This window comes from Cucumis melo, chromosome 1 (assembly GCF_025177605.1).
Source record: "Cucumis melo cultivar AY chromosome 1, USDA_Cmelo_AY_1.0, whole genome shotgun sequence".
NCBI classification, from domain to species: domain Eukaryota; kingdom Viridiplantae; phylum Streptophyta; class Magnoliopsida; order Cucurbitales; family Cucurbitaceae; genus Cucumis; species Cucumis melo.
In genome coordinates this window covers 29705887-29717368 of record NC_066857.1, presented here as the reverse complement: position 1 = coordinate 29717368, position 11482 = coordinate 29705887, and the positions used below count along the sequence as shown (strand labels likewise).

Sequence of the window (11482 nt, the reverse complement as noted above, 5' to 3'; positions counted from 1 at the left end):
TGGGGTGTAATTGTGACAACTTTTATAACAATAAAATCATGGTTGAAAAGGACCTCAAAGGAGGAGGGTAAGGTTTGTGCCAAACAAACATTCATATGCCCTTTGTCCAACAAAAGGCCAAGCAATAAGAGAATAATGGCAAATTTTTTCTTTAAAAAGAAAAAGGAGCAAGGGAGCATTTTCCTTCCTTACACATCATGTTGTTTGCCATTTTTTTGACACTTACCCACAAAGTGAATGTACCAATAAATTATACATATATAAACTTTAAAAAGAAAAACCCATTTTTCTATTACTAGTTTTCTTATTAAAATATAACAATCAAACACAACAACGTTTAATTACATGGATAAATTGTTTCTAAGCAATTAATTTTACATGTTAATGTGAACTTAGCTCGATGGTAATTGACATGTCTTTCTTCCCTCAAAGTCGAAGGTTCATTTCCAAAACCAATAATTATTGTACTAAAGAAAATTAATTTTACACACCACATCATAGAGAAACGATAACAACGATTCATATTTATTTCAAAAAATTATTAATGTTGTGTCAAGTAAGAAAATATATTATATTTGTTTTCAAATAATTATTAGGAGTTAGTTGTGAAATTTATTTGAATCTAAGATTGATCGGGATTCCTTGGGGATAATCACTTTGTAGCGACCTCATTTCGTATTCATTCTTTATAAACACAACATAAAAATTGAGAAGTGAAACATGTAATTTAAGTAAGAACATGTATTTCTAAACTCAAACCGTTATTTGTCATTATCAATTTGATATAATTAGATGTTTCAACTACTACTTTGTTTAAGGTTGAATGGCCAATTCTACACCCTCACATTCGATAAACCTCATGAAAAAAGTTTAAAATGTCTATTAATCTTTTAAATAAAATTGTCTCATTTTCAATCCTCAATTTTTAAAATGTCTATTTTAATCTCTAAATTTTCATGAAATCAATTACTATGTCCCTACTCTCATTCCAATGGTAACAAATAAAGACATATGTGTATTAATGTGCTAATAAAGACATTATTTCAAGTCAAATACACTAGAGATTAATGTCAAATAAATCGAATTCAAGGTGAAAAAGTAACCAAAACAAGCACCAAAATGATTAGATTTCTTTTTTTCTCATTTAAGATTTTAAAGACTAAAATTGAACGAAAATAAACATTGGATGACACGAAGAATAAAAAAAAAAGTATAAGGATTAAAATGGAAAAACTTCCAAGTAGTAAATATAAAACTACACCAACAATTCTCCTTTCCACTTTTGTCCTTCATTGCTACATATATTACCAAAATGCCCTCCACTAAAAAGGAATCATCAGCTAACATACGCCGGAAGAATAAGACTGAGCGGCGGCTAGTTCGCCGGCGAAGCTAAAATGAGCCGTCCAGTTGTATTAAAGGCGTTGGCTTTGAAGTTCTCCACCATCCGTTGTTTGTTGGGAGTGTGTTTTCTGTTCTGTTATTTTGCCCCCACGAATTGAGAAAAAGCGAACAAAATTCAACATAAACCTCAGAGTTTTCTCTCATTTCCAACCCCCCTTTTGCCTCTCTCTCTCTCTCTCTCTCTCTCTCTCTCTCTCTCTCTCTCTCTAGACTACTACTTTCTTCCCGGTGTTGTGTGAAGAGGAGCAAAGTTGAGGGCTCTCTCTGTGAATTTTGAAGCCAAAAATAAGAAAAAGAAAGAAACAATGCAAGGAAATGTAGATCAGGGCGTTGAATTTCTCTGTGATTCTCGTCGTTTTTTGCAGTCAAAAAGCTTCAAAATTGTTTTTCTCTGTAAAGGGGCTTGTTGAAATCACATCCCTTTTCTCTTTTTCGCCTTTTGGGTTCTTGGGTTTTGGTTTTGGGTTCTTCTTTCAGCTTGGAAACACTTCTTCTTACGATCCTTTTTTTGTTTGATTGCTTTCTTTTTGTTTTTATGTCGATTTCATAAGTCTATCCATGTCTTCCGACATAAGCTAGGGTTTAATTTTGCCCTTGTTTGAGTGATCTGTGGTGGGTTTGAGAGAAAAAAGAGCTTTTTCTGAAGTGTTTGTTTGAAATCCTTCTGTACTTCTGCTGTTCTTAATGGATTGTTATACTTATACCAACTCTTATGGAAATCACTTTGTTAGAAGCTATAGCTTTGGTGATGAAATTTTGATCATATCATCTTATTTGTGTTAAATTTGTTGAAGAATTCGTGTATTTGAGTTGGGGTTTTTTTGGGGGTTGTTTGAGTTTAGGGGGATGGGAACTGATCGTCTGCTATTACCAACAGTTGGACCGCCAATAAAACGGCGAGCAGGGTTGAGGAGAAAGCAGGCTGGTAGAGGTTCGTATAGGGGAAGCTAGGAAAATTGGGTATTTTCATTTTTCAAGGTGTTTAGAGTTGGGGTTTTTTCAAGGTGGTTTTAGGAGCAAGCCCTATTTTGCGTAGGGTATTCATTTTAGGGGCGTTAGACGAAATTCTTCAGTGAGAGATGGGTACTACTGACTTGCGCCAGATACTCAAAAGCTTTTGTTGCAACTCTGAATGGAAGTATGCTGTCTTTTGGAAACTTAAACATCGGGCTCGAATGTAAGTCGTTCTTCTTTCCACTTTATTGTTTTTTTGTTGTGAAAGTTAGGCATTTGAATAATCCTCTTGCGCTTTCTGGTTTGTAAAGAAGATTTTAGGATGAATAGAAAGAATTTTCTTTTGTCAATTCTGATTCTGGCATGGTTAAGCCATTACTGTGACTTCGGCGAAAGGATCAGAAGTTCAAATCTTTGCATAATGATAAGTTGAACTACAAAAAAAAGGGGAAATTTGACGACCATTCAATTCAAGGATGAATTTACTAGGATTTCTCGCTAAAAGTTTGCCATTATGCTTTTCATTTTGTGGTTTAATTACATTGAATTATCCGTTCTTTTCCTGTCCTTTCCTTTCTCGATCAATGGAAGTTTATCTAATATAATATGCAATGATTGTAATTTTTGTGTGGCTATTTCTCGTGTTTGTCAGTCAGTAGAGGATACCTATTTGCTGTCCAGCAATACCCTTCCCCTGTTTACATCTTTCTATTGGTACGTACCAGTCTTGGGCTTGTAATTGATATAAATGTTTGATCCGTTACCTTTTAAATTAATGTTGAATTCAGGGTGCTGACTTGGGAGGATGGCTACTATGACAATTCTGAACAACATGAACCTCCAGAGGGCAAGTTTTTCAGAAAAACGCTTGAGACATTTTATGATGGGCATTATTCGCATGACCCTCTTGGATTAGCTGTTGCAAAGATGTCCTATCATGTATATTCTCTTGGAGAAGGGTAAATGTCTTTACATTTGTCATTCTATTTTTTTTGAAACGGAGACAAGCTTCTTTATTAATGTAAAACTCAAAGTACCAGAGAATTATACAGTGAGAATAATAGAGAAGCCAAAGAAAATCCAAAGACCAAAAAAATGTCCAAGTACAGCATTGCAGTAGTGCAAAACAGCCAAAATAGTAAAAAGTAAAACTGAAGAAAAAAAAAAAACAATACAAGCAATGAACCAAAAAGAGAGAAGACCGTTTTTCCAAAACCAGCAGACCGGCATATCTTGGGATTGTGGAAGGAGCAGGAGGATCAGCAGCAGATTAATCATAAAACTTGGAGGAAGATAGCTCAGTTTAACCATAGATCTTGAAAGGAATAATCATTAAATTCCTGACTTAAAAGAGCACCAGAAAGATACGCTGTATCTGTCTGAAGGAAATCGTTTGTTGTTCTATATTGTTATTTCATGACTAGTTCTAGCCAATTTTGGTTGAAACACCTTAGTGTGGATATAATCTTGTCATCAGGTTTGCTTCAAGAGGAAACATAATGGACAATAACTTTCATTAATTCAATTGAATTCTTTTGTTGTGATATGGGACTTCAATCAGCCTGCTCCTGTTAAAAATTTGAAATTGTTGATTCTATCAGTTTCTCTGGGAACCTTTTTGAACTTCTAATTGGCTTCACCTTGTTGTAAACATTATTTTCTTTTGCAGGATTGTTGGACAAGTGGCAGTTACTGGAAAGCATCAATGGATTACTGCAGACGAACAAATACCAAATTTCTCTTCAACAATTGAGGTGCTATACTTTCCTGTTCTGGAATAATTTTAAGTTAATGAAGTTTATCTTATCATTTCAGGTATATAATTAAATGTTTGTTTTTTTTGACTATTTGAGGTTGTGTTTCATTACTCATTTTCTGATATTTTTTTAATAGTACTGTGATGGTTGGCAAACGCAATTTTCAGCTGGCATTAAGGTATGACAACGTTTCATTTGCTCTCTCTCTCTCACACACACACACACTCACACAAATGCATACCCCCAGAAAACTAGGAAACAGTCATTTCGTTTTATTGGCCACACTAGGACTAAGAGTTTATTTCTCCATTGTAATTTACAAGTTTGGGTGTAGTGACTGTTGTGCTACTATGGCACTTTGGATTTCTTTTTGGTGAGAACATTCATTCCTTAAGGCTACACGTGTATTATTACGTATACTATACGATTTCAATAACATTTGTAGGTCTTTCAAATGAAGATAACATTTAGTTTTTCTCATTATCTATTTGTCAATCTAAATTAGCATGTTTTCTTACTTGTAACATCTGGGTTTATTTCATCACCCATAATATCTGATGTCTGGATACTACATTCTAAATGCTTTACTTTTGACCTGATCAAACTTTGTAGATCTACTTTGCTTAACTTGGTCAAGGATCAAACAATCTACTTTGATTAAACTAGGGTAGCATGTGCTGTTTTGATGAAAAGTCTGAGAATAAATCCAGCTTATTCAAGTTTTCTTTCTGTTAATCTCATTTTTAAATATATTTTTCTAACTGATTACTTAATTGTTATTTATATGCTCTGTAGACTATTGTTGTAGTAGCAGTTGTTCCGCATGGGGTTTTACAGCTTGGATCTTTAGATAAAGTAAGAGCACCTTCCTTCTGGTCCTTGCTGAATGTCAACTTTTTGTTTGGGGTTGCAGTAAATATAATTGTTTTGAATACTATCTGTATCTGAACTTGTTACATGTAAAACTTATGATAATAGGCCTCTCTGATATTATAATTTATTTTAATTTCTTTCTTGCCTAACATTCCCTACAACAGCCTTGGTACCCATGCATTAGAACAAGGTGGCTTAAAACATGTATGTTTTTCTATTTGTGAATTGAAACATTAAAAAGAGTCTTTTTTTAGTACGACAATGGATGTTGGAGGATTCTGACCTCCCACCTTTAGGATGAAAGGTCATGCCAATTACCGTTGAGATAAGCTCGCTTTGGTTGGAACAACACAAAGAGTGTGAGCCCTACATTTTATTTTCATTATTCGTATTGTTAAATGCTAATGTCTATTATTTCAGTAATTTTTACCCATGCATTAAACAATGGGGTTAAAAATACACATAGACTTTTATTTGTACATTGGAGCAGCGTTGCTGGAGACCTCATTTTGTTTCATCACATATTAGTACTTCTTTCATTAAGTTGACAGATGAAGTATCCTTGACAAATCTAGGGAGACTACTTCTAGACAATTTTTTTTGATAATTTTCTCTTTATTGCTTTTTCTTGGTGTAAATCAAATTCTCTTTTCTCCTCTTATACACTTTTCTTTCTTTTGTCCAACTGGAGAAGTTTATTTAACTCCTTTGGATTTTAGGTCTCTCTTCCCCCTTCTTTTGTAATTCCAACCATCAATGAAATTGTTTCCTATCTTAAAGAAAAATGACATAATGAAGTATTCTTGTGTGGCTTTTGGTTTTCTTATGGGTTTCCTTTTGCTTTTCATCTTCACTTATGATCTTCTTGATTCTGCTGACCTTGATTTATAAAGTGGTGTGCTTTTTGGATACCCAAGGGAAATTTTGGTAACTTTTATTTGGTTTTCTTATATTGAAGTTTTCTTTCTGTAATATTTCCCAGTTTTGATCTCATGTGACTGGAATACCAATTTGTAAGCTCACTTTCTAGATTTAGGTTAGGATGGGCACATTACCTAATTACCTTTTTGTAAGTATTATTCTTGTAAACGGCTTTATCTGAAAACACTTACTCAATCTATTTGGAGAGAGTACTTGGTTTAACTTGCATGGATCAGTACAGAGATATCCCGCAAATATTCAGTTTAATTCTTAGATATGAATGTTATCTAACTTTTGTTTATTCTATCTGTGTTCATTTTATTATTGGATTTAGGTAACTGAGGATGTCAATCTTGTGACTCGCATCAGAAATGCTTTTCTAACTCTCCAGGAGTCTTCAGCAGGGGAAATTAAGCCATTGCATTCTTGTAAAAGCTCAGGATACGTGGTAATTTGTCTTTCTGTATCTCTTATCTTTCCTCTCTTTTTTCCGTCGATTAGGCAATTAAAGAATTTGTCTGTATGTAAAAAAATTGACATTCTAAAAAAAAGTAGGCAATTAAAGAATTTGTACCAGTTACACACACTAATCATATCAAATTTTCCTTTACTTGTAACCCGATTGCTTTAACAACTTAGATACTTGTGAAAATAGGGACAGGATGGATATTGTTACGTAAATTTTTCTTCATGTGATTAAACTTGGGATTTTTCTTAAATCTATTTTCTGTACAGAAAGGTGAAGATGCAAGCGTGAGCAAGAATGTGGGGATAGAGTTGTCAGGATCTGGGGGCTTTGAATCTCTAAAAACAAAGCCAGATGCTATCAATGTGGAAAGTTTTAAATCACAAGTGAGATTGCTTGATGACAGGATATGTGGAGGGGAGCCTAGTGGGTGCAAAGATACGGCAGTTGGTTTAAAACAAAAAATCAATGTACAATCACAAGACTCCGCCATGGACATGCTTAATATATGTGGTAATTTACTTCCAGCTGAAAAGATAATGACGAATGGTGCATACTTTCCTATGAATCCTCACCCCTCTTCTGTCTATGATGGAGTTAATCACAACGGAATGTTTACCCGAACCAATCATACAGAAATGTACTTGCAGAATGATATGGAAGCATCCAAAACTATTGATATGTATCCATCAAACGCATCATTGAAGTTCCCTGCTGGTTATGAGCTGCATGAAGTACTTGGTCCTGCTTTTCTGAAAGATGCTCTTTATCTTGATTGGCAAACAGAGTACGTTTTGGGTGGTAAAGCTTTTGAGTTATCTGAGGGAATGAGTGGTAGCCAGTTGACATCTGATTCACCAACAGAGCGTCTTCTAGAAGCTGTAGTCGCTGATGTTTGTCACAGTAGTTCTGATGTTAAAAGTGACACATCTCTGTGCAAGTCTGGACAGTCTCTGTTAACAACTGAAAGAATTCCTGAGCCTTCCACAAATGCTACAACATCTGCTTGCTCAGAAGGTTACTCTATGGGTCAAAGTCAAACATCTTTTATTGGAGAGGACATGCAGAACTCTTTAAGCTCATCGGGAGTTTGTGGGGTGATGTCACCAAAAGGGTTTTCGTCGACTTATTCTGGCACCGGCAGTGAGCATTTGGACAAGTCATTGGAACCGGCAAAGAATAGTAAAAGAAGGGCTAGACCTGGTGAGAGTTCTAGGCCTAGGCCAAGGGACAGACAATTGATCCAGGACCGAATCAAAGAACTTCGGGAGCTCGTACCAAATGGAGCAAAAGTAACTTCTGAGAAGCCATTCATCCATTTTTCCTTCTGGATGGACATAAAATATTCCTTTACTTTTTTGCTTCATCCACTTAAAAGTTTCTTGCTTGTATCACAGTGTAGTATTGATTCATTGCTGGAGCGCACAATCAAGCACATGTTATTCTTGCAAGGCATTACCAAGCATGCTGACAAGCTAACTAAATGCGCCAACATGAAAGTAAGTGGCATACCTTCATGGCGTAGAAACCTAAATGTAACAGGAAAGCTATTTATCTATTTCTACACGATTAGAAAGCTTGTTTCATTTTGTACCTTTTCCGTCATCATGCGAAGTTTGCTTGACAAAAGCGAATTGAATGCATATTATGTTATCCAAAGAATTATGAGTAATAACAACTATTATAAAAAATGACCACTTTTATGTTCTAATGCTTGACACCTTTTTTCTCTTATTGTTATGCATCTTATAGTTGCATCAGAAGGAAAATGGCATGTTGGGAACCTCAAATACTGATCAGGGATCTAGCTGGGCTGTTGAGGTGGGCGGTCAACTTAAAGTTTGTTCCATAATTGTGGAGAATCTCAACAAAAATGGACAGATTCTCGTAGAGGTATGGTTTGTGAAAATTCATCTTTTATTAATTAGAGCAAAACGGTAATCAAATTCTCTGCATAAACAAGGTACATTTTGTTGTATATTTTTTTCTTCAATTTAATTCATTCGTTTAATTCAGTTTTTTGTGTTTGACATATTGACAAAGGGACACACCTTTATGCAGATGTTGTGTGAAGAATGCAGCCACTTTTTGGAGATAGCAGAGGCTATTAGAAGCTTGGGACTGACAATACTTAAAGGCATAACAGAAGCTCATGGCGAGAAGACATGGATTTGTTTTGTGGTTGAGGTAAAAATTAGCCAAAATCAGAGTTCTTAACGTTGGTTGCGAAGTGCTAAAATTTTTTCCAGTCTTTAAAATACTATTGCTCATGAAATCCACCATGGTTACTAGCATGGGATTTATTTTTTTTGCTTGTCAACACGTTACATACTTTGGAAGTGTTAGATGATATAAATATTAAATTTACCTTCACTCATCAATTTAAGTTTTTTTGGATCAATCGGTGATTTAACATGTGATTTTACATCAGAGTAGGTGGTTCATGTGGTTCTGTGTTCGAATCCTGCCATGTTATTTCCTCTCTTATCTTCACTTGTTGGGTTTACACAGAGTATTCTAAAAAACCCTCTCGGCCATGCGCCTAGGCTCAAGGCGCAGGTATAGTGCCTCTCCTTTCCTAAGCAAGGCTCACAAAATAAGGCTTGCCTTAGGCATGCGTCTTTTGTAAAGCCCCAAGGCTCGAAGCTCCAGGCTTTGGGGCTTTTTCATTTTATTTAAAAAATAGTAATAATTAAGAGTTTTCCTTCTTTATTAACTAAACGAAGCAAGTTTACTAAGCCTAAATGCAAAAATTGTTGTGTTTGAGGTCTTTTTTCCTTCATATTTCCACTTTAGCTACTTTCTCTTTTTAATGTAATATTTTTATATGTTGTCTGCCTCACAAAAAAAGCCCGTGCCTTTCTATGCGCCTTGCTCCTAGGCTCTAGAGGGCTGTGCCTTAGGCATTTAAAAACACATTTAGGCCCACAAGTGAGTGAAAGTCTTAGATGATACGTAGATATTTATGAGTTATGCAAGAAAAGATGAAAGTATATGGTTGAATGCACAAGAATCTGCATCCTTGGTCTTATCATTAAACGTATTATATAATGGTATGTTGGGTGAAATCAAATGTTGGGATATCTCTAATTGCATAAAATGAAACCATTTCCAATTTGTAGAGCAGTGTGAAAGCCAATTTGATGTTTCATTATACTTCTCAATCATTGTTTGTTATCTGGTTTTGAACTATTGTAGGGGGAGAATAACAGAAACATACACAGAATGGATATCTTATGGTCTCTTGTTCAAATACTACAGCGCAGTAGTACAATGTGATAGCTTCAACTGCTGAACTTTTTGCAACTGTTTGTGTAGATTCCTTCTGTAAAATAGTGTGAGTTGCTTGTTGTCTTGTGACTATTTATTCATCTGTCTCCTGCTTTATGGAGTACAACACTTTTTCTCAGAGATTCACCCTTCCCCATACAGCAAAAATGAAGAATGAAAAAGAAAAAAGTAAAGAGAGAAGCAAACCAAGTTGGGTTACTCTGACAGCAAACCAAGTTTCTGTGAACAGCATTATTGTTTCTAAAGTGTGAAAAAAAAAAACTATTTTTGGTTTCTTTGGGTGTGTTTTCTATCTAGCAAGTAATGTCATTTGTTTGAAAAAGAGCTTTCTACTTGATAGAGTGCATCTGTTGTGTATTAGTATAACCCAATTTTAATACTATAAGTTCATTTGAACAATAAAAGTGTTTCTTCTTTTACCTACACTAAAAAAGGCCATCAGTTCTATCTTTTTGACTTTTCTTTGTGGTAAATGGAGTTGTCATATTCTAAAATGTGGTACAGCTGAATGACCATCTAACCCCTTCAGTACATAGTGGCTAAGATATTCATTGATATTAGTGGGTCTATATGGGTGGATTGTCCTCAGATTGAAACTCTTTTGTTGGTCCATAAGGTGTAAGTCTATTCTTTGCACTTGGATAAAATAAACATGCTGCTGATACTCTCTTCCAATTGCTCCTTGCCAACACCCTATGCTCTACATTCTTGATCTTGTCTTTGGTGATTAACTGCAGAAATTGATACAAGATAGCATCAAAGTTAAGCCATTTTGTATTTGTTTGTTTCATTTTTGTTTCTGAACTATTCGTTATCTAGTTGAATAGTATCAAAAAAGTTGATATCAAAATCAATGACACTGCAATATTTAGAAATGGGTCTCGCATCATGTTAACTTTCTGTTATTATCCAACTTAGCAACTAACATCAACAACTAAACTGATGTGGGCTTATGAAGATATGAGATAGAAAGGTATGCTGTCTTTGGAGGCCTGACAAAGCAGAGGCCACCGATATGAAGATTGACCCATTGATTTTGATGGAAGATTTGGAGGCCACCGATGCTGTCTTGGAGAACTGACAAAGCAGAGGGGTTGAGTGCTTGGTTGTGCCCAAAGTGAGCTGTGGTTGATGACAAGTTGGGTAATAGTGACAAAGAAGAGTTTTAGATTTCGTTCATTCTAACCCTCCAAGGTAATTTGTACTGAGCCCCAATGCTTCTAATAGCAACTCTGATATCTTATCTCTTAACTCTCTTATACGCTCCATTTGAATTCACTTATTGCCTCTCTATAAAAAATGAAGAAGTATATATTTTGTATAAGAAACTCTTGCTTCCTCAATTGGATATATTGTTCTACTACGACAGAGTTTGTAACTTCCTACCCTCCTTGAATCACATAGGACTTGTGTTAGACGCATTTTTTGCTTTTAGAACGAGTTTGAAATAACTTTTGAAAACAATGGTATGATTAAGTTTTGAAGGATTCTTTTTCTACTCGATCAAGGTCTACTTTCCTTTTAAATGCTAAACTCACATCTTCAGCTTGATCATTTAAAAGTTTAATTTTAATTATGGGTTAACATTTGAATCAGGGAAAAAGTGAGAATTTCAAATGCAAAACTCACATCTTTTTTATCAAGGTCTACTTCCCTTTCAAATACTTCTTCGATGTTTTGTCTTTTTAATTAATCTTTTTTTTTTATTCAATCTTTTGAGTTTAACTTCTAACTAAATATAAATCTTTTTAATGTTTTATAAATAGTTTATATGGAAGATTTTATTAAACTATAAAGACTATTTATGAAGTTCTAT

General features: G+C 34.8%; 1 protein-coding gene and 1 pseudogene across 3 annotated transcripts; one reads left to right on the top strand and one right to left on the bottom strand.

The window, feature by feature from the left end:
* The first annotated feature begins 1446 nt into the window (after positions 1 to 1446).
* Positions 1447 to 9939, top strand: LOC103492612 (transcription factor EMB1444). 3 transcript variants are annotated; one of them, XR_538292.3, is made up of 12 exons: positions 1447 to 2581; positions 3147 to 3317; positions 4028 to 4112; positions 4252 to 4293; positions 4911 to 4970; positions 6244 to 6357; positions 6645 to 7667; positions 7773 to 7874; positions 8128 to 8268; positions 8437 to 8562; positions 9574 to 9712; positions 9808 to 9939. XR_538292.3 is itself a non-coding variant. In XM_051091727.1 (12 exons), the coding sequence occupies exons 3-12, from the start codon at positions 3296 to 3298 to the stop codon at positions 9652 to 9654; spliced, it is 1857 nt and encodes a 618-aa protein (XP_050947684.1). In that variant the 5' UTR covers positions 1447 to 2581; positions 3011 to 3072; positions 3147 to 3295; the 3' UTR covers positions 9655 to 9939. The 3 variants fall into 3 exon arrangements, 2 of the variants coding, with proteins under 2 accessions (XP_050947684.1, XP_016901084.1); XM_051091727.1 differs by adding an exon at positions 3011 to 3072 and having other exon boundaries at positions 4028 to 4173; positions 9574 to 9939; XM_017045595.2 differs by having other exon boundaries at positions 1448 to 2581; positions 9574 to 9939.
* Positions 9940 to 10147: 208 nt separating this feature from the next.
* Positions 10148 to 10935, bottom strand: LOC107991157 (1-aminocyclopropane-1-carboxylate oxidase homolog 11-like; annotated as a pseudogene).
* Between the last annotated feature and the right edge of the window lie 547 nt (positions 10936 to 11482).

Excerpts from the sequence above, each read along its gene's own strand:
- LOC103492612 (XM_017045595.2), top strand. The coding sequence starts at position 2,484 with ATGGGTACTACTGACTTGCGCCAGATACTCAAAAGCTTTTGTTGCAAC. Across the intron at positions 3,318-4,027 it reads GTATATTCTCTTGGAGAAGG|GATTGTTGGACAAGTGGCAG; the intron begins GTAAATGTCTTT and ends TTTCTTTTGCAG. Across the intron at positions 4,113-4,251 it reads ATTTCTCTTCAACAATTGAG|TACTGTGATGGTTGGCAAAC; the intron begins GTGCTATACTTT and ends TTTTTTTAATAG.